Raw genomic sequence first — 18,151 nt, 5'->3', positions numbered from 1 at the left:
AGATATCTGGCCAACTGTCTAACAAACTCCACATATGAGCAACAAGGTGCCAATCAAAACTGTAGGGTAAAACAGTTCTTACTTCCTCTTTTTACGACCGCTGCAACCAGGCAGATGTCATGAAATTCACCTCTCAGCCCTTTCAAGTTGACACTACTGGCCCACATTTTCACAACTTTATTGTTTTTCTACAATCATCAGCAGAAAATCTTTACGATCAGTTAACTGCCTTCGTAACTGCAGGGCTGTAAACACTTGTCAAAGAATGCAGAAGGTGGATATTTCCACCACTAGGAACAACTTCAGAGGTCCTGACCGATGAAACTATGTGGTAAACATGGATCAAAACAGGCCACAGTGTTCACATCGGCTCCATTAAAGTCGAAGGCAGTGAGCGTGATTCCGATGATAACAGAACAATGACTTTGCCACCAAAATCAAAAACAAGGGACTGGCTTGTAAATTTATGACAACATGTTTTAAAGCACAGATGTTTTTCCAATGTATTTTTTGGCATTGTTTAAGTTCGGTTACATCATTTAACTTTTAGGAGTTCAAATAACCTGATGATACTGTGTGCAATTAAACTGACAAAATGATAATTAACTCAATTTTGTACATCACTACATCTTGAATTATCTTTTTTTTTTTTTAAATCACAGATTGTTCCTTTAATGACTAAAGTCACAATGTAATGCCTCAGTTGTTCAGCTGTGTTCTGTGGCAGTGTTGAAAGTCAGTTTATCAAAGAAATCAAGCCCTGCAGCTCAATGCTTGAAATTCAAAGTGTGTGCCCATCACACACACACACACACACACACACACGCACCACACACACACACACGCACCACACACGCACACACACACACACGCACGCGCACGCACACACACACACACACACACACACACACACACACACGAACGCACTTAAAAAACCCACATGTGACCGTTCCGACCTCTGTGAAGCCATTTGACAAATACTGAAAGTCAAATTTGACTTAAGTCCTGTCCCTAACAGAAACTCCAATGACTATTAGGTCATGTACAGCATCAACAAATAATGAGTCAAAAAAGCTTCTTTCTTGTTTTGAAGTCAGCAGCTATTCACTGGTTGTATGTACATGTTGTGTAAAATGCTGTAGAGGTTATCATGAGGAAAGGGTGGATTTCAGGCTTATCCTGCCATTGGTACAGGACTTCCACACTTGTACACATACACCCACTCATCCTGCGTCAACCTATATGAATGTGTGTAAACAGGGCTGTGTATGTTCTAATAGCTTTAATGGAAGAGAAAATGAGTGTACAACACTGCCACCCTCTGGTCTGAACTGGGTCTAAGCCTGCTCCTAATAGAGTGACATCAAAAATAAAAGTTAGCAAAGTAGACGTCCCATTAACACTCAGAGAGAAACTACTTTGAGTGTTATGTTATCTTCCTCAAGCTAAGTAGTATCTGGTCTGTTAACAAATACATGATCACTTTTTACATAGCTTTTTGAGTATGTCACTCAATATTTTCCTCCTGTTGATCTGGAAAGCTTTTCAATATTAGGATTTTATAAGACTTCAAACTGTACACGAAAGAAACTACAAAGTACAGACTACTCTCCTGTGTTCCATTGTGATTTGATTTCTGAGAACACTTCAAATTATTTGTATTGCTGATAGATGGATTCAAATAATAAGTGGTCATCCTTCTGAACAAATTCTGGCTTTACCGTAAAGTGCAAGAATTTAATATAAATTAGTCATTTGGAAATCATTGCTTGGATTTGTTTGCGAAGCAAAATCGAAATCTGTGTTTGATGTAATTTATGACTTGTGACTTTGACAAAAAAACGTTTGATTTGACGAGGAAATTTTGTGGCGATTTATTTTTTTAATTATATTTACGGTATTTTTAGGTGCTTTAATACACAATACTAACTTATCTGCTTAAATAACTTCTGATACACTGACTGGAACTGAGCTCATCAAAATATGAAAATATTACGCAATTCATACGTAAGGGATTTTCATCATATAAGAAAGGATGAATAACAACTGATGTACACCTACATACATGCACACCTACACCCTCCCCAAATTGATAGACTGTATACAGATTTATTTAATTTTATTTATTTATTTAATTGTATTTATTTGTTTTATAGAGCATTTTATGATACACTTACAAACACTACAGACCTGTGCTCAAACCATTATATAAACAATAATAAAGTATACAAGTTAATTTAATTATTTTTATTTTATTTTATTTTATTTTATTTTATTTTATTTTATTTCAATTTAATTTAATTTAATTTAATTTAATTTAATTTAATTTAATTTATTTGTTCAATGGAACATTTTATGATGATACACTTACAAACACTACAGACCGGTGCTCAAACAATTATATAAACAATAAAATAAAGTATAAACATTTATATACGATTTACAGTCAATGTGCTCTCAACGCCATCTACACCGGAAGCGCTTTACGTCACTTCCTGTTACAACGGGCTAAAGATGTCGCCGACCTTATTTGATTTTCTTGACGCTAAAGACAAATTTACGGTAATAAATGTTTCCCTTCATGATTTATAACCGTTTTTTCATACAACGTCTGTCGTATTTATAATCATAGTTACCATCAGGCGTTTCTGTGGTTGTGTTTGCTCTTCAATTGTTCTAAATGGAGTAGCAGTTGCTAGCTAAGCTAACAAAAACGCTGTCTTTAACTTTATCCTTTGTAAACCTTTCTTTCTTTCTTTTGTTCTTTCTTTCTTTCTTTTTTTCACACACACACACAGACATCTGCTAGAAATGCCCTGTCTGGGAAAACCGGCAAACAATTAGTAAACGTTTTCAACCAGATCTCTGGAAAGTAAGTGATGCTGTTATTGTCTCTGCATTACTATTAAACACACGAGTTATGTTGTTTTACCAAAACACCACCCGCGTGATGTTTACTTCTCCGGTTGTGTTACAGCGAGACTGAGAAGAAGACCACACTGGACCAGGCTCTACGAGGTGTTCTCGGTGACCAGATTGTAAGTTTATTAGCAGCCACACACCTCAGTATATCAACCAGGCTTCTATTAATCCCTCACATTGGTGTTCTTTTAATACAGGTGGAGCAGAAAGCCAGCTGTGATGACTACTTATCTCTCATCTATCTGAGTATTGATGCAGTAACAGAAGGTATGTTGTTCTATGTGAAATTTCACATACATATACTTACTCAAATAATATAATTTACCACATTGTCTTCATTTTGTCTCTCATACATTCTAGTTTTACTGGAATCTTGCAATTCTACAATCATACTTTGAGTTTGTCACTGTTCATAAAAAATGTTGTCAACTGGTGCTTATACTGTATACTCCATCCTTGTTTCAGTGTACTTCATTCACTGTTAGTTAAATGTGGCACAAGGGTTTAGCTAAATTAAACCTCTGCACGTTTATCATTGAGCCCTTTTATCTGAACCCTGCTGTTATTGTCATAATGTCGTTCTGAAAGCCTTTCATATCATGTTTCACTCTCTTCATGTAGGTATCTGTTCTGCTACAACCCCTTTCGTTCTCCTGGGAGACGTACTGGACTGCCTGCCTCTTGATCAGTGTGACAAAATATTCACCTTTGTTGAGGAGAATGTTTCTACCTGGAAATCGGTACATACAACACACCCTCTCAAAAAAGAGCAGTTGTGTACTTTAGCAGCATGTACTAAACTAGCTTACAATAGATCATTTGATCACTGTATCTGTATTCTCCTTTTACTTAGAACTCTTTTTACACTGCTGGGAAGAACTACTTGTTGAGGATGTGTAATGGTGAGTAAAGCGTTACATTTTGTTGTTGAACAAAGCTTTTAAAGGTGTATTTCGACCAAGAGTTCCAGGGTCTTTTAGGCCCCAGAACTACTTTCCCCAGAACTAAAAGGTTCCTGTGCCCCCATTTTTGTCTGTGTTTCGACTGCGGGCTGAAGGCCCAGGTAGATTGTGCAAATCAGGCCCATGATGTATGGAGATAAAAAATTATATTAAATAATATTTTGAAATCTTAATAAAAAAAACAAACTCGTATGCATTCCCAGGAACTCCCTCTGTGTTTCAACAACTCCACAAACACTGTTACGTTCAACCGAAAGTCCCAGGACCTTTGAAAAGTACTACCCCCCAAGCAGGGGCTTTTTTAAGGGGGAGATTATCTATCCCTGAACTAAATTTAGACCCTGGTTCCTCTGGTCGAAACGCATGTAGTTCAGGGGTAAAGTCCCTAGTTCCAGGGTAAAGTTCCACAGCTGTTTGTAACACATCTCTCAATCTATGTAGATCTTTTACGGAGGCTGTCTAAGTCTCAGAATACTGTATTCTGTGGACGCATTCAGCTCTTCCTGGCACGTCTCTTCCCTCTGTCTGAAAAATCAGGTAAGTCTTTGGAGGTACAAAAAAAACCAGTAGTCTACAATTTCTGTCCAATTGCAGCTCTTAATGCTCTTTGTGTTTATTTCAGGTCTCAATCTACAGAGCCAGTTTAATCTGGACAACGTAACAGTGTTCAACAAAAATGAACAAGAAAGCACTCTGGGACAGAAGGTAAAATGTTGATGATGACTTAATTAGTTTTATATTTAATGTGTAAGTTTGAGTTTAATTGTGTTTGATGGCTCTATGTTTGTAGCACACAGAAGAAAAGGAAGATGGTATGGAGGTGGAGGAGGGAGAAATGGGAGAAGAAGATGCTCCTGCACCATGGTAAGTAAAAGCCATGCTCCACAACCTACAATCAAATTTGACCACAGTGTATTTTTTGAAGTTTATCGAATCTAAATCAAATTCTACTTTCAGCACCATTCCAATCGACTACAACTTGTACAGAAAGTTCTGGACTCTCCAGGACTACTTCAGAAACCCTGTGCAGTGTTACGATAAATTCTCCTGGATGACATTTCTGAAGGTAACGCACCGAACCACAACAGCAGAGAACATGCTGGGGCTTTCTGTCCATTCCTCGAGTCAAAACAAAATGTCAAAGTGGGTGCTAAAAAGTGGTGACTCACTGTGAATTTCCTCTTCATGCTGCCCAGTACTCAGACGAGACCTTGGCGGTGTTTAAAAGCTTCAAGCTGGATGACATGCAGGCGTCCAAGAGAAAACTGGAGGAGCTGAGAGCATCTGGAGGAGAGCACGTCTACTTTGCCAAGTTTCTAACAAGCGAGAAGGTAAAGAAACTCGTCAAAGCTTGCGTTACTTTGTGTAACTTGAGGCGGTATTTAGTTGGTTGCGTCATCACCTGTGCTTTTCATGCTGAGAGCAAACATCACATTGTTTTCCTGTTGCTGAGTTGCTGAGGAGGGAGTCATAGCCCTGCTGAGGTTTGTGCCTGTCAAACAGCAAAGTGACAGAAACGTAACACAGTGGTACACCATCGTGTTCTAAACTTCTTAGCTCAGGGAGCATTTCACCCTCAACACTGCAAAGTAGATGACAGATGGCTGCCTGCAAAACTTCTAAAGTGAAGCCTGCTTATCATAAGAGCACATCATAATGTGTGAGTGTCTTTAGGGAAGGCACTTTGGACACCAGCTGTGATATTTAATCTAAGAGTCCAACGTTACCCCGCCACGCTCGGTGATTTTCCTCTAATTTACATTTTAAGTCACTCAGCTTCAAAATCTTTCCCCCAGGACACTTCATCTTCCCCCCCCCCCCCCCCCCCCCCCCCCCCCCTTCTCATCTCTTTTCCTTTCTCCTTTTCTAGCACACACTGCAGCAAGCTCTCTATACTACAAATGAGAACTATCTTCCTGTAACACAAGTTATGTTCAAAGCCAAGACAAATTTAAGATAGTTAAATAAGAAATCGTTTATATTGCAGCCCTGATTGAGACTGATTATGGCTTCATAAGGCATCAAATTCCACTTTGTAGAAAATAAGAGGTTCATTTTTAAAAAGACTATATAACGCTCTTCCATGTCAATGAAGATATGCTCTTTGATGTCTACCCCCAGTATCACTCTTCTGCCAACAAATGGGTTGAATCTAACCGTACTTTCTTTTCTTTTCTTCCCTCTTCGTCTCCAGCTGATGGACCTGCAGCTCAGCGACAGCAACTTCAGGCGGCACATTCTCCTGCAGTACCTCATCCTGTTCCAGTACCTGAAGGGTCAGGTCAAGTTCAAAAGGTAAAGCGTGACTCGGCTCTGAATGTGGAGAAAATAAAAGACGGACAGCAGATCTTTGGGAGGCTCATATGTTTCATGCTTTACCCTCCTACAGCTCTAGCTGTGTTCTCAATGATGACCAGACTACTTGGATTGAAGAGACGACTAAGCTTGTGTATCAGGTCAGTCCTAAGTCAAACTGTGTTTGATCAAATGTAGAAAAGTTGAAAAACAATGCCTCTGATTATCTTAGCTGTTTGGATGTTAATGTGTGGATTATTAAAGACCTACAGGTGGTACTTACTGTCAGCTCATTGATATCAGCTGTGCTAATATCTTTGGTTTCTGTCGTAGCTGCTGAAGGAGATCCCTCCTGATGGAGACAAGTTTGCGACTATGGTTGAGGTAAGCCACTCATTGATGCAAAGTTAAAGAATGTCATCTGTTTATATAAACACACATTTGCCAAAACTGTCGATGGAGCCCTCTGTAGACATGTAACACTAGAAATCTGAATCCTTGACAGCACATCCTCGACACGGAGGAGAACTGGAATGGCTGGAAAAATGAGGGCTGCTCAAGCTTTGTGAAAGAAAGGTACAAATGCTCAATGAAATCTGATTTATTTCTGTTTATTTATAACTAAGGAATGCAGTGTGTGTGTGCTTGTGTGTCCGTGTGTTAGATGTGGCCAGGATGTAAAAGCTAATCTCACTTGTTTCCTTTTTAACAGGACAGTAGATGACAAACCTAAAAGACCCACCAGGAAGAGACAAGCTCCAGAAGACTTCCTTGGCAAAGGGCCAGACCGAAAAATTTTCATGGGAAAGTATGTGATCTAATCCAGAAGGGAGGACGAGCAGAGTGATGCAGAGATTTTTATTTTTAGATATCAGATCATAGATTTTAACCCTGTGATAGTTAGCAGCTACAACAACAACACCAACCTGCAGAGTTTGCTTCTGAATGTCTCGCTCCTTTTGTGTTTTCTTAGTGACGAGCTGACTCGACTGTGGAATCTGAACCAGGACAACATGGAGGCCTGCAAGTCAGACAGCAGGTCAGTGGTTCATCAGCTCCCATATACCATTAAACTCAGCCTTTCAAATAAATCTGAATTTCGAGATTTTGACATTTGATGTGTGTGATTCAGGGAGTTTATGCCATCGCTCGATGAATTCTTCACGGAGGCCATTGAACAGGCCGACCCCGTCAACATGGTGGAAGACGAGTACAAGTGAGTTTGCACGGAGACATTTGTTACCAGAACTTCTGTTTGTAGGAACCAAATTCATTACTGGCTTCTGAGACCGACCTTTCTCCATATGTGCGTGTGTGACTCTCTGTTTCTTCCTGCAAATAAACACAGAGTTGTCCGTAATCCGAACTACGGCTGGCGAGCCCTGAGGCTACTGTCTCGGAGGAGTCCGCACTTCTTTCAACCAACGAACCAAAAGTTCAAAAGCCTGGCAGACTACCTGGACAGCATGGTTAGCAAGCTGGCCAAAGAACTACCGGTGAGGGTTTTGTTTTTTTTCTTGAGCATTTCATCAGTAAGAAAGAGTGAACATGGTCGACACAAAAGCTGCAAGCAAACACTGATATCATGACTGTTATTACATGCGTGCAGAAGGATATCCCCTCCGAAGAGATCAAGACAGGAGAAGAGGATGACGACGATAACGGAGACAATCTTCTCAAAGACAGCAATGACAGTGAGTATGAGTAGTTGCTATAAAACCTGACACCTCTCCTTCAGTGTTCTATTCATTATTTGGCTACTTTGGTATTAATTCCTTGATCTTAGATTAAAGCTGCTCTCTTGGCACACAGTATTTATTGTCATGCTCCTTGAACTTTAAATAGATGCAACACAGGTTTATCTTTCCTCAAGCTGGACCTTTTAGTTTCTACCGTCTGCTTTTCATTCACTCATTCATGTTTAGATCAATAATCTATTTTTATCCCCCTGTTTTTTTGCTTTCATCCAGGTCCCAGCATACAGAGCAAGCTGGTGACAAACAATCAGATGGATGATTTAGCAGCCAAACTGGGCTCTCAGTGGAAGACGCTGGCCTCTCATCTGGAGATGAAAGCGGCAGAGATGCGGGAGATTGAAACAGACAGCGAAGATGTGGACATGCAGGCCAAGCTGCTGCTGGTGGCCTGGCAGGAAAGAGAGGGATCACAAGCCACAGTGGAGAACCTGGTCTCAGCTCTTAATGCGGCAGGGTTCTCCCAGTTTGCAGACAGCCTCAGTGAGGCTTAGAGATCATCATTTGTAATCAGTACCTCCATCAGATCGTTGCATCCTTTTTATACCAAAACCAGTTGGACAGGAAGATTTTTCTATGTAGTAAAGGATGCATGTCGAGTTTTTCACTGTGGAAAATCCAATAAATGTTTTTTTTTTTCTAATAAATCACTTTTGTATCAATTACTTTAAACCATAGACTGTATAGTATCCTTGACGTCATCCATCTGTTCCTGTGCGCTGTTTTGAAGCCAAACGACGGCGGCAGCCATATTTGAAATGCAGAACTCAACCAGGCATTGTGTGACGTAAAGGGGCAGAGTTTGAGCCTCTTAGCCAACGGCTACGTATTCCCATCCGGGAGTCAAGTCAGTCACGTTCTTATGGGCAAAAACTCGTAATCTTAACATCTTCTGAACCGTCGCGTTAGAAATAAATTCACCCCCCGTACAATGTGTGCCGATAGAGAATTTAGCTGTGTAGAGCCAAGCCGTTTTTTGAACCAGGCTGTAAACATGTCTATTAATGCTGCAATGATTGTCTTTCTTGAATTGGTATCTATGTGGTGTTTCTGCAGCCAGCCTCAAGCGGATTCTCGAACTACAGTTTAAAACACTTCCGCATGGGCTTCATAGTTTGAGACCAGAGGTTGCCGCTTGCTTTAAACACACACAATGAAGCTCACATTTTGGTATAACAGTTTATTTTCACCACCTATGAAAAGCAATCAGACAATAACTTATTACAGAGTGGTGATGTTAGATCTTACACATGGTGGCAGGGTGATCAGGAGACCTGCGAGGAGAAACAAAATGAAGCATAGCATTTTAAACTTACAGATGTCAAAAGTCTGAATCAGTGTCGGCAGAACATTGCTCAAGGCTTGTCGAGTAAACCATCATCACAGTTGAATCTCAAGTCTTTATTTAACTGCACACAGTTCACCACAAGTGCAACCTATTCTGAAAGAGTTCCCTGCACACTTCCCCCCCAAAAAGCATTAGTGAAGATTTGGCAGAAAGAAACCCCATTTGAGAACAATTCCAGGAGATGACGTGAGCTAAGCACTTAAGAAAAGACCTGAGATTGAACCCAAACCTCCCAAAGGGCCAACAGGTGAATAAGGGCGAGTCTTTACAGTGTAGAGTGAGAATCTCCGTTATACATCTGAGAGGACACAAGCCAGAATGTCAAGGACAACAGCTTGGCTAGGCATTTTTTATACAAGTTGGTTAAATGACTAAAGAGAAATATTTTGCTTTAATGATATGAGCACCTTATCAAAGGCTTTAAAAAATATACAATGTGTATAAAACATTTAATGAAACTGCAGAGCTAGACTTAAAAACCTCTCTCGAGGATCCAGTCCAGAGATTGCCTCCCGTCATATCTCCATTTTTAAAGCCCACTGTGGTAGAATATTTAACACCATTTGACAGAATTTGTTTTACAAGCATCCGTGTTGGTTACAAAAAGAAAACAAAAAAAAATTAAGGTCATCAAATCTTTAAAGACACCAGTTTTATTGCACATCTATACAGACAGTGCTTGGAAATGGCAATTTGTACGTGTTTGATGTTTTTGTCTTCTAGGAAATTCTTCCACAGCTACTGATCCTCCTCTTCAAGTATTTCCAGTCTCCGGGGTCCGTACAGTAGAACGTACGCTATATGCCAGTCTCCGCCTCCGGACAGTCGCAGGATATCCTCTGGAGACACCACACTCACCTTGTCATCATCAAACTTGACCCACTCATCTGAGCCAGGCAGGGGAAAAAAAGTGTAAACAATCAGTTCCTGAACATGTGTGTGCACCCACCATCAAGTTCCTGTTAGATTTAATGATTTACAACTGATAGCTATCACTGCTGGAAAGACTGTGGTTACCTTCTTTCCTCTTCACCCATCCAACGTAGTGACCTGATGAGCTGGAGCGGCCTTGGTGTGTCAGCACAGCCTGCAGGTCGTAGTAGCCGCTGTTGTTGGAACCAAAGTCTGCAGAGGAAACACATACAACTTGAATTCACTGAAATGGCAATCATGAACAAAAGGTCAGTCAAAACCTGAATGCAAATACACAAAACCTTTGAAATTTAATTTGGACGTTTCGTGAGCTTAACACTAAGAATACAAAATCTATCTTCCTTTTCAATGATAATCCAATACGTTCTTTTGTTCTTTGTTCATGATTTTTTTTCACAATGGGTAGGATTACATTTAGTTGAGTTCTTTAATTCTTAAGCATCTAATAAAGAATTTAAAAACATATTTTTATTCTGACCCATTAAAACTATCTGTATTTAAAAATAATCTGCATTGTGCTCTAGTCACTACATATATGGAAGCACATATGTACCAAAATTAGAATGAAAAACAAATTTGAAAATTAAATAGCATTAACAGAAATGCTTTTTAATTTGTGCTGTGCACATTGTAAATTCATTTTCGAGTTGGTTTGAATACAGAATTGACGGGGCAGATTTGAAAAAGAAAAAGTTATGTCCTTTCCGTTTTCATTTCAATTGTGTTACAAAATGTGCAAGCTTGAACATGAAAGTTAAAACATAAAAGGACGGATTTTATTTTTATTTTTGAGTAAAGAAAATGCGTATTCATTCTGAAAATTAAAAAGCATTTCTGTGAATGAATTTCAGTTTTCAAATTTTCTTTTTGATACTAATTTAGGAGGGGCACTTTCTTGAAAATGAAAAAGAAAAATGTCATTTTCTTTTTAATTGTGTAACATAATTAGCATAGTTGAAGAAGAAAAATTAAAATGCAAATATGATTATTGAATATAAATTTTATTTGAGAGTCAAATAATGCGCACATATTTAGAAAATTAAAAAGCCTTTCTGTTAATGCTATTTAATTTTCAAATTTGCCTTTTCATTTTAATTTTGGTACATATATGCTTCCATTTACATAAACATTTGATTTAAAAGTCTTGTTTCAACATACCGTCAGAGAATGAGAAAGGCTCATATTTCACTTCTTTTGCTGCGTCCGGCTTCTTCACCACCTGATGCAAAAGAAAACATAGTTTGATGCAACACAGAAGTTAACAGTAGCTGCAGCAAAAAATGTGTTCAGCAATTATTTTATATAAAGATGGATGACACAGTTCCACCCCTTCCTATCATACAAATATTACTATGGGCCATGGGTGCTGATATATTGAGCATGTGGAGTCAGATTCGCAGTAAGGAGCTGCACTATTGCATCCAATAACATTGAACTTAAGGACACAATTAGATAACACTTGTTATATGGTGCTATATGAATAAAGATTGATTGATTCGTTACAATCACTCAGGAAAGTTGCAGCCAGTGTTTGCTACTTTCTTTCTTGATGCTACTCTTCATATCTGCTCAGCTGGTGCACACGCGCACACACACACACACACACACACACACACACACACACACACACACACACACACACACACACACACACACACACACACACACACACACACACACACACACACACACACACACACACACACACACATTGCTTCAGGAGACAGATTTGTCAACTGAGCTGTCAATCATGGTGTTACACCCAAATTTTAGAATCAAAGAAATTACTGAAACTACACTAAAAATGAACATTCGGACTTACATCAGAATATCAACCAGACTATGTTTAAGACAGCATTTTCAATCATTCATAAAGCTTAATCCATGTCCCATCCCTCAACATGAGGGAGGGGGTTGTGACCTATACTGCAGTCAGTCAGAAGGGGGGAAGTGAAATGTTTTGGCATCACTTTTGGGAAACATTCGTGTCCATCCTTTTATGCAGTCTCTGGTATTACGGCAATAACAATAATAAAGCCATGGATCAGTCTTACCTTTTGCTGCTGCTTCTCTAGCTTCTTGTCCTCAACCTCCTTGAACTTTGACCTGATTGCCAGCATTTTCTCCTGGATCTCTGTGGTGCACAGCTCATAGACATCCAGCATGAGTGGGAACTTGACATCCTTTTAAAACATTTTTGAAGAGAATAGTTTAGACTTGGAAGTAAACCATGCAAAGTTGCAGTGACTGCTGATAAAAAATGGAGGGTAGATCAAACAAACCTTGAGGACTTTTGCGTTGACAGACTCCTTCTCTTTGTAGAAAAATCGAACCATTTGAACGGTTAAGTAGGCAGGCAGACGGCTGAGTTTTGACTGGAGGGTGAACAGACAGTTCAGAGGGTAAATGCATTTTATACACAAGGTTGCAAATACAAGAAAAGTTATTTGGATGTAGAAGGGGAACAAGGTAAAATAGACGACTTACAGATTTTATATACAGGGCATTTCTTTCCAAAGTTGTTGACATTTTTGTGATTTCTTCCTGCAGTCTCTGGAGGGATAAAAGAGGAAAACAAAATCACTATTTTACTCTAAAAGCTAAATAGAGACAAACTATGCCAGACTGTCTTGCATTTGTTATTTTGTCTTCTCTTACGGAGACAAGATCTAGAAAAACATAAAACCATCCTAGCATAGCTTACACATCAAAGCTTTACAAAGGTGCTTGCCTCCACAAGTCAAAGAAAACACATGCTCCTGGTTTAAACCATGTTTAAAAGATACATACCAGCCTCAGTCCTGTTGCAAGGTATTTGACTTCTTGGTTGATGAAGCAACTGAGCTGGAGTTGACTCTCCTTGCCCTTAATTGGCTCTTCCTCCTCAGACTCTGTACATTTCATGCTGAACAGCAGAGTTAAGTAGAAGCCTTACACAGAATGATGAGTTGAGTCTCAATGAACAATGTCTGTATGAACTTAGAGCCCACCACACAGAATAAACCAATTCAATGTAGAAATTCAGCCGATAGAATGCACTGAGAGGATACGAGGTTTCAAATTCTACCCCAAAATACTGGTCGATGAAGTTCTTCTTTGAAGAGGCAGAGGCTGCTCCACTCTCTGAGTCGGTCTGTAGAGTAAAACCACAACATGTAATTTATCCAGAGCTCACTTATCACACAACGGCACAAACCACCACTTGCATTATAAGGTTTTACCTCCATGGAAGTCTCTGGCTCGACAGGCTCCAACTTCTGCTGGAGTACTCTCATCATCTGCAGCCAGCACTCATTGGCATCCTTAGGGAGCAGGGAAAGATTATCCCTTGTCTCCATATTTCACACAGCAGCCTTTTAAGGATTGTAACCCATGTCTGAATCTGTATCAGTGATGATAAGTTACCTGCTGGAGGTACTGTCCCTGGTCTCCTTTCTCTGCAAACTGTGGAAAGGCCATGTGGAGGAACTGCAGCAGAATGATGGGCGGGAGGCTGGATGAGGTCTTCTCCATGGTCTCATACAAGTCACGAAGGGCTGAGGATGCAAGGATAAATACATACTAATTCCACGTGCACTAGTTAAATTAATGAGTGAATCTTTGGCTGTGATTTCCACTCTGCCTCATACCTGCTGTGATGTACTGTGATGGTGCATTTGCCCCGGATGATCTCAGAGCACCTGAATACCTGAAAGGAGAAGAGAGAGCTGTAGCAAGGCCATATAAACATCAGAAGAAATTAGAGAAAGAGAAAATGTAGTTATCAAATGTGTGATAAAAAGATGACTTTAGGGAGTGCTGACTTAGGCCGAGGGTGTCTTAAAGTACTGAAAATATACTCAGACACACACTCACTTTCTGAGTGCAGTTTTGAGCTCAGGCACAGAGCGCAGACACTGCACTGTGGCGTTCATGTAACAGGTGTTGCCCAAGTTTGTCAGCCCACATGGCAGCTCCATCTGAAAATGATAACATATTAGGATAGTTTATCTACAGCCATCAGCTTCATTAAGTATTATGATATTCATCATGCAAAGCTGATTTGTAGTGATAAGGATTACTCCTCTACCACAGCGGTTATGAAAAATATTTGGAAAACATGACATTCATGCACAGACTCTAAATTAATAAAATATTTTATTTCAGTTCTGCTGATAATTATTTGATCTTATCTTAGAGCTTCCATTCGTTCTAGGGAGCTGAAGTGAGTCTGTTGTTCAAATGATTATATTCGGTGGATTTCAAAGAGGAGCTTGCAGCATCACAGAAAATCAAGTCATCTCCCTTCCTTGTTAAAACAGGGCTCTTTGCCATGAAGTGCAGGCAATTTGCTGACTGAGATGACACCAGAGACAAAACAGCAGCATAGTATCGAGTGACTCAGCAGCTTTTTGTTCATCAAATCTTCCAAGCACCAAACACCTGATGCATCACAAACTCCACAACTTGAAGATAATTTTCTCTCAGATCCAAACAAAAGCTGACCCGACAAAGCCTTTCATTTGCAGGAGCTGATCTTGCCAAAGGAGCATTAACTGCACATCAAGTGTATAATATTCTCCAATTGGCAACATACAAACTGAGGAAACCTGTTTAACTGGCCGTGTCAGAGCAGAAAACAGCAACAAGCCTATTTGTTTTAGGTGTGCTGGTTTTTTTCAGGCGTACTAACCGCTGAGGCCAGCTGCTCCTCAGTCATGTCCTCTACAAACATTGGCCGGACGGCAGGTTCCTCAGGCAGGGCATCAGCTGAGCCCACCATCAGCAGAGTCATTCCCTATGGAAAAATAGAAATGCATATAAGTTTAATAAACTCTATTGCTGAATGCAATTTTGTACAATGACTCTGTGAACTACAAGAGGTTTTTTAAAAGGAAACCAAACACAGCGTAAATACTCACATTTTTCAGTTTGATGTTGCCCCACTCATCATCCTAGAACAAAGGACAAGACGTGTTAGCTTCTTAAAAATGGACAAAGATTGGGTCAGTGTTAACCAGTTGCATTCGGCGATGATGTAAGTGATCCTACTAAAAACACTTGTCTTTAAAAAATGAAAAGGAAAATATAAAAGGAATGAAAGAAAATGTAAAATGATGCAATTCTAATTTTCCAAATAGCTGGGCACTGTAGTTGTTAAAAACACTACTCCAATAGTGTCTTTAATGGGTTGATGACTATTTTCAGCTGTGGATAAATGTTGATTTTATGAAGTGGTTTTGTACACTATGACATTATTTGTTTGGTGTAATAAAGGCACATGTCGTTTCATACCAAGCTGTTGTTCTTTAGCGTGTTTTAATAGTTTTTAAATAAGGGTGTAATGTGTGTATAATGACATAACAGGTGCTGCCTTGAACAGACAACAGTTGTTAAAGCTGCTGTTGGTAGGAATGGTGTAAAAACGTTAATCTTTTTTGGCTGGGTTTGGAGAAAAGGTCATAATACCCATCGGTACTCATCGGTAAGTGAAGTAATTTAAGACTATTGCGAAATCTCTGTGCTTTCCAATGTATCAAGCAATGTTATTATTCCCCTCGTCCCCGTTATGATGGACCAATCATAGCTAATCTCCAATCCACTATCCTGATTGGTTACAGGGCGGCCCCTACTTTGTCCTCCGATTGGTTATGAGTCCGGCACTATCATGGCTGCACACGCCGATCTGTGTTGGGGGGCTAAGAGGAATTATGGTTGGGAGGGATAGTGTTGACATTCGAAGTCCCTCTCTCTGAACAGATGTTTACTCTGTGACTACCAACAGCAGCTTTAATATGTCTAAAGATCTGTTGTTTCACGTTGTTTAATATAATTAGTTGCCAAAAAGAAACATCTCAGCACTGTTATTGACATCCATGTCAGAATTAGATGCTGTGTGTTTGTTTGTATTAGTACCTTCAGAGTGCCTCCCTTCACCATGACCTTCTGTCTGTCAGGCTGAACTCCTGTCAGGGCGAAGAGTTGAGCCTTGAACACCATGGGTGGCTCCTCAGTGTTCAGCTCGACTGCATCAAACTTCTCTTTGCCCCATTTCACATTTACTGAAAGAAACAAACGAACAATTCAGTTTCAGGTGTCCCAAAAAAAAATGAGCATTACCACCAACATGTTGCCAGACTGCTGCCATATATGACCAGAGTGTATGACACAGCATCTAGTTAGCAACAATAGAAAGCTCCTTGGATTCAGACAGGTAGAGCCCAGCTAACTATCAAGCTAGCAGCACAGACAGACACAGCTAGTATACAATTAGTTAACTGCTTAAAAGACAGTAAACTAAAACCAGTGGCACTTTACAGAGATACATTCTCCTTTTATTCGCCTTGTTTGCCTTTAATATCAATCAAATTCAACATGGAGCATATGAAGTGTACAATCATGATTTGGCTAACGTAACAAACAAGGCTAGCTATGCTAATCGATTATGTGAAATTGTTACTATAGTGCTTATACTAAAAGTAAAGCATGGACATGCTTTAAAGAGACAAGAAAATAATGTTTTCCTGAAAAACAAACCTTTTTAACACTACATGAATCCTGAACTGTCACCTAGCTAGAGCAGCTAACAGAGGAAGTAGCTGTTTCTGCTGAGAGCCTTCACATTAGTTAGCCGGCTTCACCAAACTCAAGAGATAAACTCTACCAATAAACAGTAAGTTAATTAAACAGTGGAACACTTTCGTGTTTTCATCCGTCTCAAATATTGATCCCTTTAATATTTACAACAGTGGCCTGATAATGTTGACAGGCTGCATGAGACCGTTAGCATGCTAAGAGCATATCATGCTAAAGCTCGCTAAGCTAGCATGCTAACTTGAATTTACGTTACAACACTAAACACGTGTAATGGATTATTGTGCTATAGTTTTTTCGGTGGCAATTGATGAGCGATATAAAATAGTTGCATACCTGTAAACACCGGCATATTTGGCAACCCTTTGATCCCTCAACTCTTTGTTTTTTCCTGATTCAGTCCACCGGGGCGCGAATGAAGAGTTGGCTAGTTCTCGGTCTGAACTTCATTCAAACAGAATGACGAAGCAACAACACGCTGGGAACTTATCGATGCGCTCTGACATCAGCTCGACATCCTGCTGCCTCATGAAGAACTGCACCCAGATATCACAACAAGATCATTCTGCCACATTAAGGACCATACCTGCCAACATTGGACTGTGAAAAAGAGGGAGATTTTCTGGAGTATCGTAAAAATCAGCCTATACCCAGCAACACAGTCTATAACCCTAAACTACAGAGTAATACAATTAATAAACGGATATGTAAGTCAAATACTTTAAATTTCTCTTATTTTCAAGGTTTGCAGTAAAATATGGCAATGAAAACATACACAATTAAAAAAATCCATGTCTTAGAAATATGACAAAATTCATAATCATGTTGAAGAGTGAGAGTAGAGTGAACCACTGCAGTGAGGAGTAACACACATATTCCAGGTAGAGGGGTTTGTGTTGACACCATATTTTGATGTTAATACCATTATAGTATTATTTCAATGAAGGAGTCTCTGTAACATGAATCTACATCTCTATGTGCTTTTTAAAGTCATTTATCTGGGTCCTTTAAACCATATTTATTTATTACCATATTTATACCTGCAGCTAAATGTTATCTGACCTGCAGTAACCTCTGCATCCTCTGCTGCTTCCTGCTCTTTATTTTAAGAAGGAAGAGATCTCCTCTACATCTCCACCTGAGGTTATCAGGTAGAGTCTAGTGATTTAATAACTTCCCCTGTGATATTGCGATAGTGACACTGTCAGCACTCTGTCATCAGATTCACACAGCTCTAACTCTCCTGATGAACTTTTAAGAGGATGCTGCGTTGTTGCACTTTACAACTTAAGTTAGCTAGCATGAACAGAGCTAACCCACTTTGATGAGGGATGGATACAATCTTTAAACACTGCAGAAGTTTG

General features: G+C 39.6%; 2 protein-coding genes across 2 annotated transcripts; one reads left to right on the top strand and one right to left on the bottom strand.

Moving 5' to 3' along the window:
* The first annotated feature begins 2,430 nt into the window (after window positions 1-2,430).
* Window positions 2,431-8,580, top strand: thoc1 (THO complex 1). The gene is made up of 21 exons (XM_034703685.1): window positions 2,431-2,562; window positions 2,799-2,872; window positions 2,978-3,038; window positions 3,120-3,189; window positions 3,544-3,662; window positions 3,776-3,824; window positions 4,326-4,421; window positions 4,507-4,589; window positions 4,675-4,748; window positions 4,842-4,950; window positions 5,081-5,215; window positions 6,079-6,179; window positions 6,274-6,340; window positions 6,513-6,563; window positions 6,685-6,755; window positions 6,892-6,987; window positions 7,153-7,218; window positions 7,312-7,395; window positions 7,528-7,675; window positions 7,789-7,873; window positions 8,150-8,580. The coding sequence occupies exons 1-21, from the start codon at window positions 2,515-2,517 to the stop codon at window positions 8,425-8,427; spliced, it is 1,965 nt and encodes a 654-aa protein (XP_034559576.1). The 5' UTR covers window positions 2,431-2,514; the 3' UTR covers window positions 8,428-8,580.
* A 518-nt stretch (window positions 8,581-9,098) lies between these two features.
* usp14 (ubiquitin specific peptidase 14 (tRNA-guanine transglycosylase)) lies at window positions 9,099-17,347 on the bottom strand. Its single transcript, XM_034702942.1, has 16 exons — window positions 17,124-17,347; window positions 16,110-16,255; window positions 15,116-15,148; window positions 14,887-14,991; window positions 14,070-14,173; window positions 13,844-13,902; window positions 13,620-13,750; window positions 13,436-13,516; window positions 13,265-13,347; window positions 13,005-13,119; window positions 12,702-12,767; window positions 12,497-12,589; window positions 12,269-12,397; window positions 11,373-11,433; window positions 10,299-10,406; window positions 9,099-10,168 (listed from the first exon to the last, which is right to left on the bottom strand). The coding sequence occupies exons 1-16, from the start codon at window positions 17,137-17,139 to the stop codon at window positions 10,020-10,022; spliced, it is 1,479 nt and encodes a 492-aa protein (XP_034558833.1). The 5' UTR covers window positions 17,140-17,347; the 3' UTR covers window positions 9,099-10,019.
* Window positions 17,348-18,151: the final 804 nt, after the last annotated feature.

Source organism: Notolabrus celidotus, chromosome 15 (assembly GCF_009762535.1).
Source record: "Notolabrus celidotus isolate fNotCel1 chromosome 15, fNotCel1.pri, whole genome shotgun sequence".
NCBI classification, from domain to species: Eukaryota; Metazoa; Chordata; class Actinopteri; order Labriformes; family Labridae; genus Notolabrus; species Notolabrus celidotus.
This window is presented reverse-complemented; position numbering and strand designations above follow the sequence as displayed.

What these genes read in the sequence shown, in the direction of transcription:
- usp14 (XM_034702942.1), bottom strand. An exon ending in TGAAGGGAGGCACTCTGAAG is followed by an intron (nt 15,149 to 16,109) that starts GTACTAATACAA and finishes CCTTTGTTCTAG; the next exon opens with GATGATGAGTGGGGCAACAT. An exon ending in TAGAGAAGCAGCAGCAAAAG is followed by an intron (nt 11,434 to 12,268) that starts GTAAGACTGATC and finishes CTTTTGCATCAG; the next exon opens with GTGGTGAAGAAGCCGGACGC.
- thoc1 (XM_034703685.1), top strand. Translation starts at nt 2,515, where the DNA reads ATGTCGCCGACCTTATTTGATTTTCTTGACGCTAAAGACAAATTTACG. An exon ending in CTTGTTGAGGATGTGTAATG is followed by an intron (nt 3,825 to 4,325) that starts GTGAGTAAAGCG and finishes CAATCTATGTAG; the next exon opens with ATCTTTTACGGAGGCTGTCT. An exon ending in TCTCAAAGACAGCAATGACA is followed by an intron (nt 7,874 to 8,149) that starts GTGAGTATGAGT and finishes GCTTTCATCCAG; the next exon opens with GTCCCAGCATACAGAGCAAG.